Raw genomic sequence first — 13,604 nt, forward strand, 5'->3', positions numbered from 1 at the left:
ATGTGTTTTTATTTTGGACATTGTATTATCGCTGAGTGAGACCAAACTTTATTTTTCACACATAAGATTATCAGTACAATAACTGTACAAATAGTGTTAATTAACTTCAATTTAGGTTTAAATTATATTTATAAACAGCACATCCCTTCCTGTCCTCGATAAAATCACTCAAGCAGGAGTGATCGTTGAAGTTTCATTAAATTGTGTGTCCTTCAGGTGGAAGTTGGGCCTATAAACTCTTACGACCTCAGTGGACTGAGATCTTTGATGGAGTACTCGGTGGCTCTCTTTGCTCTGTATGATGAAGGCCAATCAGAGCCGCTCACTGATGGATTCACAACTAGTAAGTCCCTTTTGTTGTATTGAGGAATGAAGCAAGATATTTTAGCTTGATACTTTAATGAAATTATATCAAATCCCATGCCGGTTTCTGGATTTTTTTCCTTTCTTATGAATCAAGCATTTTGTTGGCGTTGTCCTCTGTGTTGGCCTGAACAATACATACTGCAGGACCTGATGCCCAATTCCGATTTACTGTTAAATCCGCTCTTTTTATATACTCGTTCATATTACAAAACCAAATGTGACTTCTAATGTAAACACACCGCATCTGTGATGCGACACGCATTCGCACAAAACACGATGTGGAGTGGCGTGCACCCAAAATAAACGACATCAAGTTGGCATAGTGTTGACAGACATAACTATGGTGCTGCGTGTATGGGCTCATCTTATCATCCCATATTGCCGGGGTAGCGAGGAGGGAGGAGGTCGAAATCTTTTAGTCTCCTCATTTCATGGCGAGGTCTACTAAAGATGATGCCACATCACTGCCACACCGTCTGCGTGGCTGAATTACTACTATCACCACACATCTTAACTTTATGCTTCATTTTTCCAAGTGGGATTAAATTAAAGTGTAGTATAAAGATTTTACTCAAAACAAATTCACAGACAGGTGTCAGTAGTCACCCTTCCAAGCATACCACCACCCGCCCAGGTCAGATTTGAAAATCTGTTCACACTGCATGAAAAAAATCTGACGTGTCGCATATGGGCAAATCAGTGGGAAGGGAGTTGCACTGTGAACATAGCCATAGTTTTAGTGACCTCTCACCAAGCAGGGTTGATGAGCACAATGTGACTCAGCGGACATACAACATACACACAAGTATTGGGCCATTCCACTGTTGTTGTTCATAGTTTTCACAGCTTCTATACCTTGACTAGATCTCGAAACAATTTGAGTATGTCTGTCGCAATTTATGGAATTGATTGATTGAATGTGAACAGGAATATTTTTTTTTAAATGGCTATATTGGATATTCTGTTGTCCTTGCTGCATGCCAAGTAGGTTACCGGTAATGATTTAAATTATTACCGGTAAACCTGTCTTATTTATTGGGATCAAATTGTTATGTGCAAGGGTTAAGCAATGGAAACAGATATCACTACCAGTACCAATTTGCATGAACATTTGCATGAAGTAAACAAATGCTCCCGTAACTTTGTCTTCTAAATTGATTGTTTTTCATTCCACAAAAAGAGCTCCACCGATGGCAATTTATTCTTAGTTTCCACGAAAGGGCGTATCGCTACCGTTCAAAGGTGAGCCGTTTTTCTCACAGTGCCAAACAGTGTCGAATTTTATTGCCCCTACTGCGCCCTGTGCTACATTGGCAATATGCCCACCTCATTTACACCTCAGCATAATAGCTGCGGCCCATTAAAAGGTCATTTTCCTGTCCCTGACTATTCAATCATACTAACGGTTATTGATTGGTCAGAATATCACTCTAAGCAACAAGCGTTTGGTGCTGAGTCAGTGGAAAAAAATAGACCTTTGGCAAGAAACCATTGAACTCCTCAGTCAAGAACAAGGTGATGTTTTTTTCCTTTCCGCGTGGTTTAATGAAGTGAAGGCCTTGCAGGTTTTTGAAGAAGGGAGCTTTCCCTAAAATTATGTTTGCTACATGATTTATGTTTTTTTTTTTTTAAACATCTATTCATCCATTTCATCTCGCGCTCATCGTCATCAGGGTCCTGTGTGAACTAAAGTATATCCCAGCGGTCTTTGAGGGAGAGAAAGGGTACACACTTATCAGCTATTCAAAATTTATTTTTACACGTTATTATTATTTATCTCATACACTGATATATATATATACCAAATAACAATACACATATTATATGTTCTACTTTTATTGGGAAATTAATCAAGTTAATGCAGGAAGTCACTACTTATTTTACTTGCTGTACTACTTATCACCATTAATTTTACTTCTTCAGAACACCGACTCATACATACCACCATCCATCCAGTTTCTAAACCGCTCATCCTCACGAGGGTTGCGTGTGTTCTGGACTTTATCCCAGCTGTCTTTTGGCAGTAGGCAGGGTACACCCTGAACTGGTTGCCAACCAATCGCATTACTAATTTTTTAATATATAATTTTAACCATTTTTAGGCTCTCCGTACTTGACAGAGAGAAGAACAAAATAAATATTAACGGGCTCCGATTTAGTAGGATGGTGCCCGTGCGCTCAGCGTAAAAGCGGGCATAACTTCATTTTCATGCCACCGCAAGTCTAGTCCAGCATGTTGCACCTCTCTGGGCGTTCTGGAGCATGGAGTTGCCTCACCCCCGACTCATCTGACAATTTTCGAACAGACAGTAGTCTGCATTCAGTGTATTTGTGAATTTAGTAGACGCAACTTTTACCTTGTTACTTCCATGCCCTCCGGCACGCCATGCAATTTGGTGACATAAAGTAGACAACACTTTAGACTACCTAAAAGGAGGTTTGTAGTGCAGATGGTGTAACCTGATTTTTGGCGTTTTTGATTGAGGTACAGGCAGTCAAATTTGTCACTCCGCAAATGTGTGCCATGGATGTCATGGTATTTCATTCATAAATATGACACCAGCATGGGACAAATCCTTTGAATCATTGTAGAAATCAATTCATCAAACGAATTATAGTATTATTGTCTTATTTAAAAAGAAAATTGCCCCGCATCACTATTGGGGCGGTGAAGGGTTGTCACACACGTGCGCACGGTCGTACATGTGCAAGGTGGTCTCCAATTGCCCACATCACATGCACAGTCGACTACATCATCTACTAGGGGAGATCTTCCAGTTTAACTGCCAATATCATGTGCAGACTCCAGTGAGTCTATTTCTTTTTTCGGAATATTAAGCGCGGTGTACTTGGGCAAATTGTGCCTCCCACCGCGTTGATTTTTATGCATATTCCATCCCACAATGGTGCACAAACGCACCCAATTTGACCTGTGCACAGTCTAGCAAAATACCAAAAGAAAGAAAACTCCACCCATGCGCACAATTAGACTTGCTCTGGGAACAAAAATTGGGCCCTCGGTTTCAAATGGTCTTTGTAAAAAAGTACATTTGGGCTTCATCTTACAGCCCCAGTTCCAGGTCCCCTACACCTCCGTTCCAGTGATGTCAGTGCAGATGGCTTTCAGGTTAGCTGGGATCACTCAGCGGATGACATCACCGTCTATAGACTCTCCTGGGCACCACTCACAGGTGGCGACACAAAGGAGGTTGGTACCGTAAGAGTAATTCTCACATACTACATGGTTGTCACTGTATTGGAGCAGTTGAGGTTGACTTTGAAGGGTTTATGCTCAAAACAATGAAGGCATGAAACATGAACATGTTTTTAAAATTTGGTACTCTCTTCTCATCAATCTAAAAAAATATTATGTGAGTGAAATTTTAATTTAGAGCCAAACATTTTTATCCTACTGGATGTCACTATTGTTCAAAAAGTGTGTGTGTGCGTGTGTGTGTGTGTGTGTGTCTGTGTGTGTGTTCGCACTCTTGGTGAGAGTGATCAGTGTTGGGAATAACACTTGGGAATTGGAGAGGTAGGTTGGAATTACGGTTCGTGAGCACTTGCTTAGACACAAAGTCACGCGCACACACGCACATTTTTAATATCCCTTCAAACAATTCAATTTCTTGTTGTAACACTTTTCCGAGCTGCCCTTGAAGGAATCATGAACAGTCGCCTCATATAAACAATCATTTGCACAGACAGCAAATGAGACAGCTAGCCACCAGCTAGTCATGGCAGATATAGAAAAAAAAAATTGAGCAAACGAACAAGCAATGTAAATGGAGTAAAACTATTCCATATTAATTTTTACAGGACAATCTATAACAACTAAATAGGTTGAGAAGTGAGACATTTTTATCAAAAGAGCAGCAACTGTCCAGGGAGGAGATATTACACTTGGATATAAAAGACTACTAATAATAATAAGAACAAAAACTGCGATCTCATTTTCAGTTGACAGAAACTGGCAACATGGCCACCCCTTGAGATGGCTAAAAATGAATGGATTTTGCTGCTTAACTCATATTCCAGAAACACAATATTAATCAGAATGCCGTGTTTAGCCTAGTGGAGGCGTATAAAACATATTACTGTCAAGAAAATTTTGGGGTTGACTTCCCCTTTAAATAATGCTCCGTCTTTTCTTCTGTGCATTTTATCCACTTAGGTTTGTTGTTTTAGTTTTTATTGCCCTCGCAAGACGAATTAGTGACCTTGGACTTGGAAGTCTGGCGTTGTATACAGAGAATAAATACTTCTGGCAGATTCCTGGTCTATTGCCATAAATGTATAACATCTTGACTCGCTGCGAGTCCCTACTTTTTAACTACTACTCTATGGGAAGTATAGATAAGATATTTCCAAATGTGGAAAACACATAGCCAGTGAGATGTTTTTGAGTTGGTCAAACTCATTTTAGGGTCTTATGTAAGTCTAGATTTGAATTTTTAGTGAGAAATCAAGATTAAAAAATGTGTTTCCTTTTTAGGTGGTCCTTAGTGGAAGCGATAACCGATACAGTTTCACAGACCTGAGTCCTTCCACTGCGTACGAAGTTATGGTGATGGCAGTCTTCAAAGACCAGTCAGAGAGCGATGCTGTGTCTGTCACAGAGACCACATGTAAGTCGTGTTTCGAGACCACCAGAAATTCCTGTTATTGATGAAAGAACTTGACCTTGAATCATCGAATCAATACAATAGAATTTCTCAAATTGCTTACCCTCACGCCGCACTTTGCTCTTAGGGCAGCACAGTGCCAATCAGCACAAACGTAGGTTTCATCATAGAAAAAAAATGTGAGTTTCTGCAGTCAGAGTCTAACTCCAAATGTAACTAATTGCAATGACTTGTTTGTCCTTGTTTATCTCAGAGAAGGAAAATCTATTTTCCCCATCAATGATTTGTATGTATCTGTCTAATTACCTGAGCTATTGATATAGGGAGTTGCTGAGTTTTCGCTCTAATTATGTAATTGATGCTCTTTGTATTTCCCCAGTGGCCAAGACGATTGCCACCGCAACCTCTGGTAAGAAGAGTGCAAGAAAGAGTAAAATGTCCATGATGAAATGTTGCAAAACATCATGCTCAATACCAGCCCTAGTTTCACATCTGTCACTTTCCAAACATTCACACGTTCACTTGAGTCACCCCCCCCCCCCCCCCCACAAACACATATTCATACAATGTACATTTATCATACTGTACTGGCCCCCAACAGCTATCATGCATATATGATATATTATGACAAAACAAGCCCAACAACAACAAAAACAAAAAATTATCTGAGGGGCAATATTGCGAAAACATCAATTGTTTCTGTGAGCATGAAGCATTTCATCTCAGTGAGAAATCTACAATCAAACAGTGCCTGCTTTTATTGAGCACCCATGTGAGGTTTAATTATTGTTCGAAGCAGAATTTATTTACAGCATCTTATGTCCTTCGATTGTTGAAGGATTCTCTCGCTGTATCTGGTCTTTCACAAATCGAGTGAGATCCAGTGGGAAATTTTGAAAAGTTTAGACCCCCACTGCGGTTATGTGATCAGATCAAATCCGCAACACAGTCAAGCAATTGATGGTTGTGTTACGAAATTGGATTCACCCTGCAACTGTCGTTCCAACTAATTATTTCAGGGGTGACTCAGAGGCAATCTGGATTGTATTTGTGCATGTGGAACCGGCTGCAGCTGATTTAGTTGAAGCCATTCCTGTAGTCAAAGCTTTAAAAATTCTAAACGTACATTCAAAGGTTTGCTTGGAATTTTAAAAAGTGGGCACCCCCTATGTCAAGGCTTTTATTTAACGGTTGCTGTATGGAAAATAGCTTTCCAGATTTCGCCAATTCAAGTCTTGCACAAGCTTGATTTGTGTGCGCAACTATTTTAAAGGTGGACCATTGGCAGAAAGCAACACGACAGGTGCTTTGCTGGTTTGTGGAACACTCTCCCATTAGAACTGTCATTTTATCAACCTGCCATTTTAAATCTGTTCAATCCGCTGCTGACAGCAACCCACTGCCAGTATTGAGTGACATTTGGATGGCTAAATCTCACCGTTCATTACCTCATGTCTGTGCGGCTGTTGCACAGCCCCCCGCCAAACGGTGAGAAACCTTCGTCTGAGTGATGAGACCACGGAGAGTCTCAAGGCATCATGGGAGCTGGATGACCCCCGTGTGGAGAGCTTCAGGCTGTCCTACACCACCATCGGGGCCGGTCACAAAGAGGAGACGGTGAGTTTATGAAAGGGGAAGTCAGCTCAAATCATTTCTACACAGTGATGTGTTCTGTGTGCCCCTACGAGACTAAACACAGTTGTCTGAGTAATATTGCATTGGTAGAATATGAATTAAGCAAAATAAAATCCACCCGTTTTTATCCAGCCCAGGTGGCTGCCATTTTGTCTGGTACCACTTGCTGTTAACTGAAAATGACATCACAGTGCCTCACTCAGCTTGCAAAGGTCCCATCTCAAATTGATTTCAAATTTAGTTCTGGAGGCTGGCTTGATATTTATATTTCCCAATTATATGTTCACTGTCTTCACAGAAGTGATTATCATAAATTGTGAATAAAATTACATAATAATAAGTGGGGCCTAACTGATGTGGATATTGGTAGGCGGTGCCAATTCTGATATTTGGCAAAATAACGTTTCAATAACCAATCAACTGGCTGCTTCATTAAAAAAAATATATTATGAATAAGATAACTTCTTTTTTTTACTCATTTAATGCTTACATCAATAAAGACATGAATTACAGATAGAATATTTAACTCTTTTCGTATACTTTGTCCTTTAATATTCGTTTAACTTCACAATAGAGAGGAAAACTGCCTTAAAAATTGTATTTCTTTTGTGGGGTGGAGGGATTTTGAAAATCTTTGTTTTATGTTGTCATTTGGTAAGGTGAAAAGAAAAAAAAACATTAAATGGCAATTTTTATGCAGATTTTTTGATATTTTCAATAAAATTGTCAGGCCATAATCCTTACATTATTAAAGGTAATTTAAGTAATGTTTTTATTTCAGAAGTATATCTGTGCCTTGGCCACTGTGATGTCATTTTCAATCAACAGCAATTATTGGCAGCACAAGACAAAATGGCAGCATCCTGAGGTGGATACAAACAGTTGGATTTTTCATCGAAAATCATATTTCATTCATTCATTATTAATCAGTTTGGACTTGGACAAGGTGGGGCAGATAAATGTTGGTGACTTGACTGCACCTTTGCTTTAAGGTGCGTCAGCTCTTTCCAAGTAGAACCCTACAATGTTGGTAAGTGCGCACTCATGCTCTCTAAATCCAGGTGGATTTTGGCAAAAAAAAAAAAAAAGATGAATTAAAAAGTTAACCCTTCTCTCATATTCTGTTCACATCGTATCGCTTTTCACACATGACGAATTCTTGTTCGAACAAGCTGGGGAGTTGTACAGAACAGACAACAAGGCTGCCTTTTCACAGACTGTGTAGTGGTTGGTTCTGCTAATAATTTACTCCCATCAGAAAACCGATTACACGTTCAGTGCCGGTCCACTCGGCCTCTCCAATCCCAGATCGCCGAAGCACACATTCCATCTCAACCGGCGATTCACTTACCTCCCCCCTCCATCTGTTCCTCCAATCCAACTTTGCCTCCTTCTTCTCTCATCACCACCTTTTACTTTCATCCCCGGAACCCTTTTTCTCCTTCTCGTTTTAATTTCCCGCTATGGCGTCAGAGCCGCGCAAGATGGAGAGGCCTGACCGAGCCAGAGGACATTCCATTATCTTTTCGGCAGCCATTTACTTGCGTGGCTTCTAAGATGGGTCACGGTGGAGAGACGAACAAAAGAAACAAGCAGGGGTGGCTGAGGAAACTGTTGCTAAAGAAAAGTGGGACAAGGGTTTAAACCTGACCACTGCCTGGCGCATAATTGTTGGGTTTTTTCTTTCTCTTTTGTATAATTTGTCTTGATGGGCCGGGATGGATTCCCCCTCAGTTCCCCGTTCTCCATCAACCCGCTGTTGTCTTGTGACTGATTCACAGGGTAGTCTGCCTTTCACCCATAATCGGCTGTGATTAGCACCAGCTCTTGTTTTTACCCTCAAGTGAATATATAGCAGAAAATTGATGAAGGATTGGTCAGCCTGACAGCAGTAGCAAGTGTTTACCATAAAATGGGCCAACAGTTATTTACTGCGCGCAGATGTTTTCATCACGAGAATTTCTCCTGAACAGCACTTTTGACGTGCTATGAACATTTTTTTTTTTAATTGAAAGCTTGAAGTTCTTTCTCATGCATGTATTGCATTGCAGACGAATACAACAAAGTATGGACTGGAGAAAACTGAGATGAGAAATCTGGCAGTTTGTGATGGGTGTTTTTGTTTGGCATTTCATTTTGCTTGGAAGCGTGGCACTGTTAAACACCCCCGCCCCACCCCCACCCCCGCCTCCTCCTCCGCATACACAGACCGTGCTAGCTCGGATGGTTCCCTGGTCAAAGTAAATCTAAAGGATTTCATTTTATTGTCTGGAGCTCACCATTTTTTTGCTGTGTTCGAACCTCGACTCATACGAGAACAGTGGTTCTTAACCTGGGTTCAATCGAACCCCAGGGGTTCGGTGATTCAGTCTCAGGGGTTCGACAGAGCCTCTGTCATGGAGGTTAAGAGCACCGGACTCAACATGTCAATGACCGGTAGCTATGACGCACCCGCTTGGCCATCACTGGCTGGTTCATTTTGTGCACAATTTTAAAACGTCATACTTCTACTAATTGTGTTGACTTTTTTTTTTTTGTTTGTTTTTAAAAAATGCATTTGTAAAAAAAAAATCATCTTTTTATTTTTCACCAATGAAGGGTTCGGTGAATGTGCATTTGAACTGGTTGGGTTCGGTACCTCTAACAAGGTTAAGAACCACTGTACTAGAACCTGAGCGGTTTCTCCAAGATCCAGTTCAGATTGAGTTCTTTTCAAGTATTTGTTCATAGCTGTCTCTCTCAGAGCAAGCCGTAACTTACTCTGTTGCGGATGCACAGGTTAATTGTACCTTTTGCCATCCAATGGAAGAGAATGCGATTGTTCTGTCTGTCCCCAATACTGTATGTATTTGGCTAAGAGGCATTACTTGCAATAAATCAATTTCTGAAACAATGAGCAAATCTGAATAATTCCCAGCCGCCCACCTGATGATCTCTCACGACACAGGTTACAAGTCTTGTCCACTTGTCATCTTCACTGCTCTTACCGAGCCTGAGCCCTTTTTGATACGAACTCTCCCTACTTGTGCGAGCTTGTGACCGTCACAAAGTTGGACCGGCAAGGTTCATTTCCAGTCCATCGTGGTGTTTGGAAAATGGCACATTCAATTTCTTCAGCTAATGCCAAGCTTGTCAAGCGATGGAACACTCCAGAACAGGAGACCATAAAGCTAACCTTGACAGGACCTTTTTCTATTAACTGCCACTCACAGATTGAAAAGGTCATCATCACTCAGTATCAGCCTTGATATTGACATCATCATATTCACATCATCTCCACAAGATCACCTTCATACGATATTCTTGCTTGGTTCCTTGGCATTGCTGTAACTTTAGGCAACCGATTTTATTTGGTAGGAACAAGCACATTCAAATGCTGAAAGAGAACCAACTTCAACACCGATACCCGACTTTAATTGCTCTGTCTCACTCTCGGCCTCATGCGACTTCATTGACTAAGCTGGAGTGAGCAGAATTGTTGAACAGTTGTGCTTGACATCGCTGAAGTTACGCATAGCATTCTGCAATCTGTCAGCCAACGAGCCTTTCCCTTCCTCATAAAATTCTTCTATTTTATCCAGAGACTATACATACAGTGTGTGTGTAGGGTTTGAGCTTTGCATTCGTACTGTACGTCACTTTTACCGCCCCTTATTTGTGGAATGTGAACCCTGACTGCCACTTTACCGTGTGAGCATCCATTAGTTTTTTTGTTTTTTGTGTGCCTGTGTATTCAGGTGTTAGTTCCTGGCCGTCAGAAAAGTATGTGGCTGGAATCCTTACTTCCTGACACTCAGTACAAAGTGACTGTCATGCCAGTGTACACCGATGGGGACGATGGAGTCAGTGTGTCCGCACAGGGGACGACATGTGAGTCACGCACAGATGCACACACACACGCAAACACACACACACACACACCCACACACACACACACACACACACACACTTGCCCGCAGTGCAAATGAGGACGGTTCATAATTACGGTAGTTCTTTTAATTACAAGGCATGATGTTTAATTACAAGGCACTGCTAAATTCCTTATTGATTGCCGTATCCATTCCAGGAGAAATATAGACTGTCCCCTCGTTAAACAGGGAGAAGGCATGCTTGATAAGAAACGTCATCATCTTATATGAGTGCGCTATAGCTGGCCTTATTGCAAATAAAAATCTCTAATGCCAACAAGCACCAGTAATAAATCAGACCTCAGACACGCATGTACCAAGAGCATGACAAGATAATCTATTTTGTGCAGAGATAAAACTGTCTTTTCACATAAATTATTCAGGAAATAAACATATTAAACCAAGCTTGGAACCCAGAAAAACATTTTTAGCCATATCTTTTGCTATATTTGCAATTTAAAACATGTATACAATGTTTCATTGAGCCATAACAACAAACCAGCTGTGCCTTATATTAATATTGTTGCCTCATAAATGAGCAACATAAATTATTGATTATGTGAACCCACACTCACTCGGCCAGAACCTCAATACATTTTTGTTGCTGGAAATTTAAAGTAGTTCTAGATTTGTGCAATATATCAAATGCTGTTTCTTTTCTTTATGCATTTTCACTTGAAACTTTTTTTTTAAAAATAATTGACATTGTAACTGTAGGTGAAAGTCTGATACTAAATGTTTTTATTTGTAGCACAACAAAAATATTCCAATTCTCATGTGAATTATCTTCTCACTGAGGTCATTGAAATGAAAATGTGGCTCTTCAGTTGTCATTAGCCTGTTTCAACTTTATTGTCAATACTGTCTCATGTATTCATGATTATTTCAAATGCAATTGTTTCTTTGTTTTGGTCCAGTGCCTCTCTTGTCTCCTGAAAACCTTCGTGCATCAGAAGAGTGGTACAACCGCTTCAGGGTCACCTGGGATCCTCCACCGTCTACGACTGTAGGTTACAAGATCCTTTACCAGCCAGTCCATGGTAGGAACATGCAGCAAATATGCAAACCTAAAATGAACAAAGGGGTCCTTTGACTCACATGCACACTGAGAATACAGAATAATGAGAATAATATGTGCATGTGTGTTTGTCATTCGCAGTACCAGGGAGAATTTTGGAGATGACCGTGAGTGATGACGTTAACTCGGTTCTCCTCCAGAATTTGCAGAGCGGCACAGCGTACGGCGTACGAGTGGCCGCCTCCTACCCTTCAGGACAAAGTGAACCATTGCTAGTGAACGCTAAGACATGTGAGTTTGCACCCAGACTGATTTAACGATGCCTTATATCTGATCATGTTCACGTCCAAAACCAAAATTGCCCGTGGCAATCTGGAGAACAACTGTGGGGGCTGCATGATATTGGAATGGAATCCATCTTGCAGTTAGTTTGATGGGCCAGAAGGTTAATGATAGCAGTGCGGTTAAAATGAGATCTTGAATTGAATTCCTAAGCTTTAATGGGACATTGCTGTCAGGTTAAGTCTTCCTTGCAGATTTGTAGCAAGGACGGCGTAGTGTGACTGAGTGAGGACAGAGAGGAAGCAATAACAGCCAAGGTAGAAGTACAACATGCATATTAAAGGCTCGGATTTCCATCGAGACTCCCAGCGGAAACGGAGCGACCGAACAATATTTATATATCCGCGTCAGACGGCAAAAACACTCATTCATTCTCCCAACTGCTTATCTTCTAGAACAATCTTGTAATATGTTGATTTGGTTTCGGCGGCTGTACAAGGCTCACGTGACTTTATGCCTCAGCCATTATAAACAGATTTAGAGGAAGGGGGGTTTACAGGGGGAAAAAAATGGTCGGGCATGGACCATGCCAGGAAAACTACACTGCTCCATATTTGTTAACCAACAAAATGTGTCCTCGAAGGACAAGATGCAAAACTACACAAATTGTCTACTTGTCTCTCTCTACTTACAGACTACTTTTTCCCACCACAGTGAGGTATGAAAATTAAAACAAGCTTATTATTTTCTTCATTTACAGTCGCTGTTAATTGCCGATGAAAGTACTGAAAACTAATACAGTAGAATAATAACCTCAACATAAATGAAGTCACCCAACAAAAAATGAATTTTAATACCAAAGATAAGCTTTGCTTTTAATGCATGGATTTTTGTATGCGGTTGTGCTCCGATGATGTCTCACTGTGCGTCTGTTCCTTAATAAATCCCCGCTGATGATGAGCAATAATTTCTGCATGTCCTCCTGTTTCTTTGAAGTTCCCAATTTGAACATGCTCTCCAAGGTAACGACAGAAATACATGAACGGAGATTTACCCTCAAATAATGATATTTTGCTGTTTTTATTTTCAACGCGTACAGGATTAAATGAAACTCACATTTGGTACCTCTGATACCAGCTTCTTTTTATCGACGTTTCTTTGTATTACTTGAAACCAATGTCATCTAACCCACTCTGCGGCGCCACCAGAGGGATGTGAGAGACAGGTTACACCTGAGGCGGATTGCTAGACAATCATCAGCGTGGCTCTAAAAAAACACCAGCCATTAAAACAATGAATCATATGAAACATAAATCCAAGATTAAAAATAAAACAACAACAAAATGTTCCCTTTGGGAGATTAAGAAAGAGGGAAAAAAAATACACAGGGCCACATTGGATAACTAGGGAGGTTGCTCCAACATGGTCAGGAACTGTCAGATGCTCAGGGCATTGTGAACATGAGCGTTGTCATGGTGAGGCAGCCACGGGTTCTCGTACACAACTCTCGCCGATTCTTATGCACTGAATGAAGGATCTCTTTGTAGATGTGCCGATTGATCGTCTGGGCCTGTGTTAAGAACTAAACAATGGAACACTGCGATCAAAATGACTTCAAACTTTGACCGTCTTGCTTTCTTCGGCCTTGGCCTTCCACTGAAGGATCTGGCGTTTGGTCCAAGATCCGTGACTGACCGACGATGGTCGTGCTCCCTAGAAAGATTGCTCTCATGGGTCTCATCATCATTAAATCATTGTTTGTGGTTCTGA

The 13,604-nt window shown here is 40.9% G+C and overlaps 1 protein-coding gene across 1 annotated transcript in view; it reads left to right on the plus strand.

The window, feature by feature from the left end:
* The window catches only part of col14a1a (collagen, type XIV, alpha 1a), a 97,510-nt gene that overhangs the window by 33,993 nt on the left and 49,913 nt on the right, over positions 1-13,604 (plus strand). Inside the window, exons 15-22 of the mRNA XM_086114138.1 lie at positions 217-343; positions 3,435-3,574; positions 4,862-4,994; positions 5,371-5,400; positions 6,466-6,608; positions 10,364-10,496; positions 11,452-11,574; positions 11,694-11,843. Of these exons, the coding sequence (XP_085970264.1) occupies positions 217-343; positions 3,435-3,574; positions 4,862-4,994; positions 5,371-5,400; positions 6,466-6,608; positions 10,364-10,496; positions 11,452-11,574; positions 11,694-11,843 (979 nt within the window). The remainder of the gene's footprint in view (positions 1-216; positions 344-3,434; positions 3,575-4,861; positions 4,995-5,370; positions 5,401-6,465; positions 6,609-10,363; positions 10,497-11,451; positions 11,575-11,693; positions 11,844-13,604) is intronic.

Source organism: Hippocampus guttulatus, chromosome 6 (genome assembly GCF_054856545.1).
Source record: "Hippocampus guttulatus isolate MCC_2025c chromosome 6, RoL_Hgut_1.0, whole genome shotgun sequence".
Taxonomy (NCBI): Eukaryota; Metazoa; Chordata; class Actinopteri; order Syngnathiformes; family Syngnathidae; genus Hippocampus; species Hippocampus guttulatus.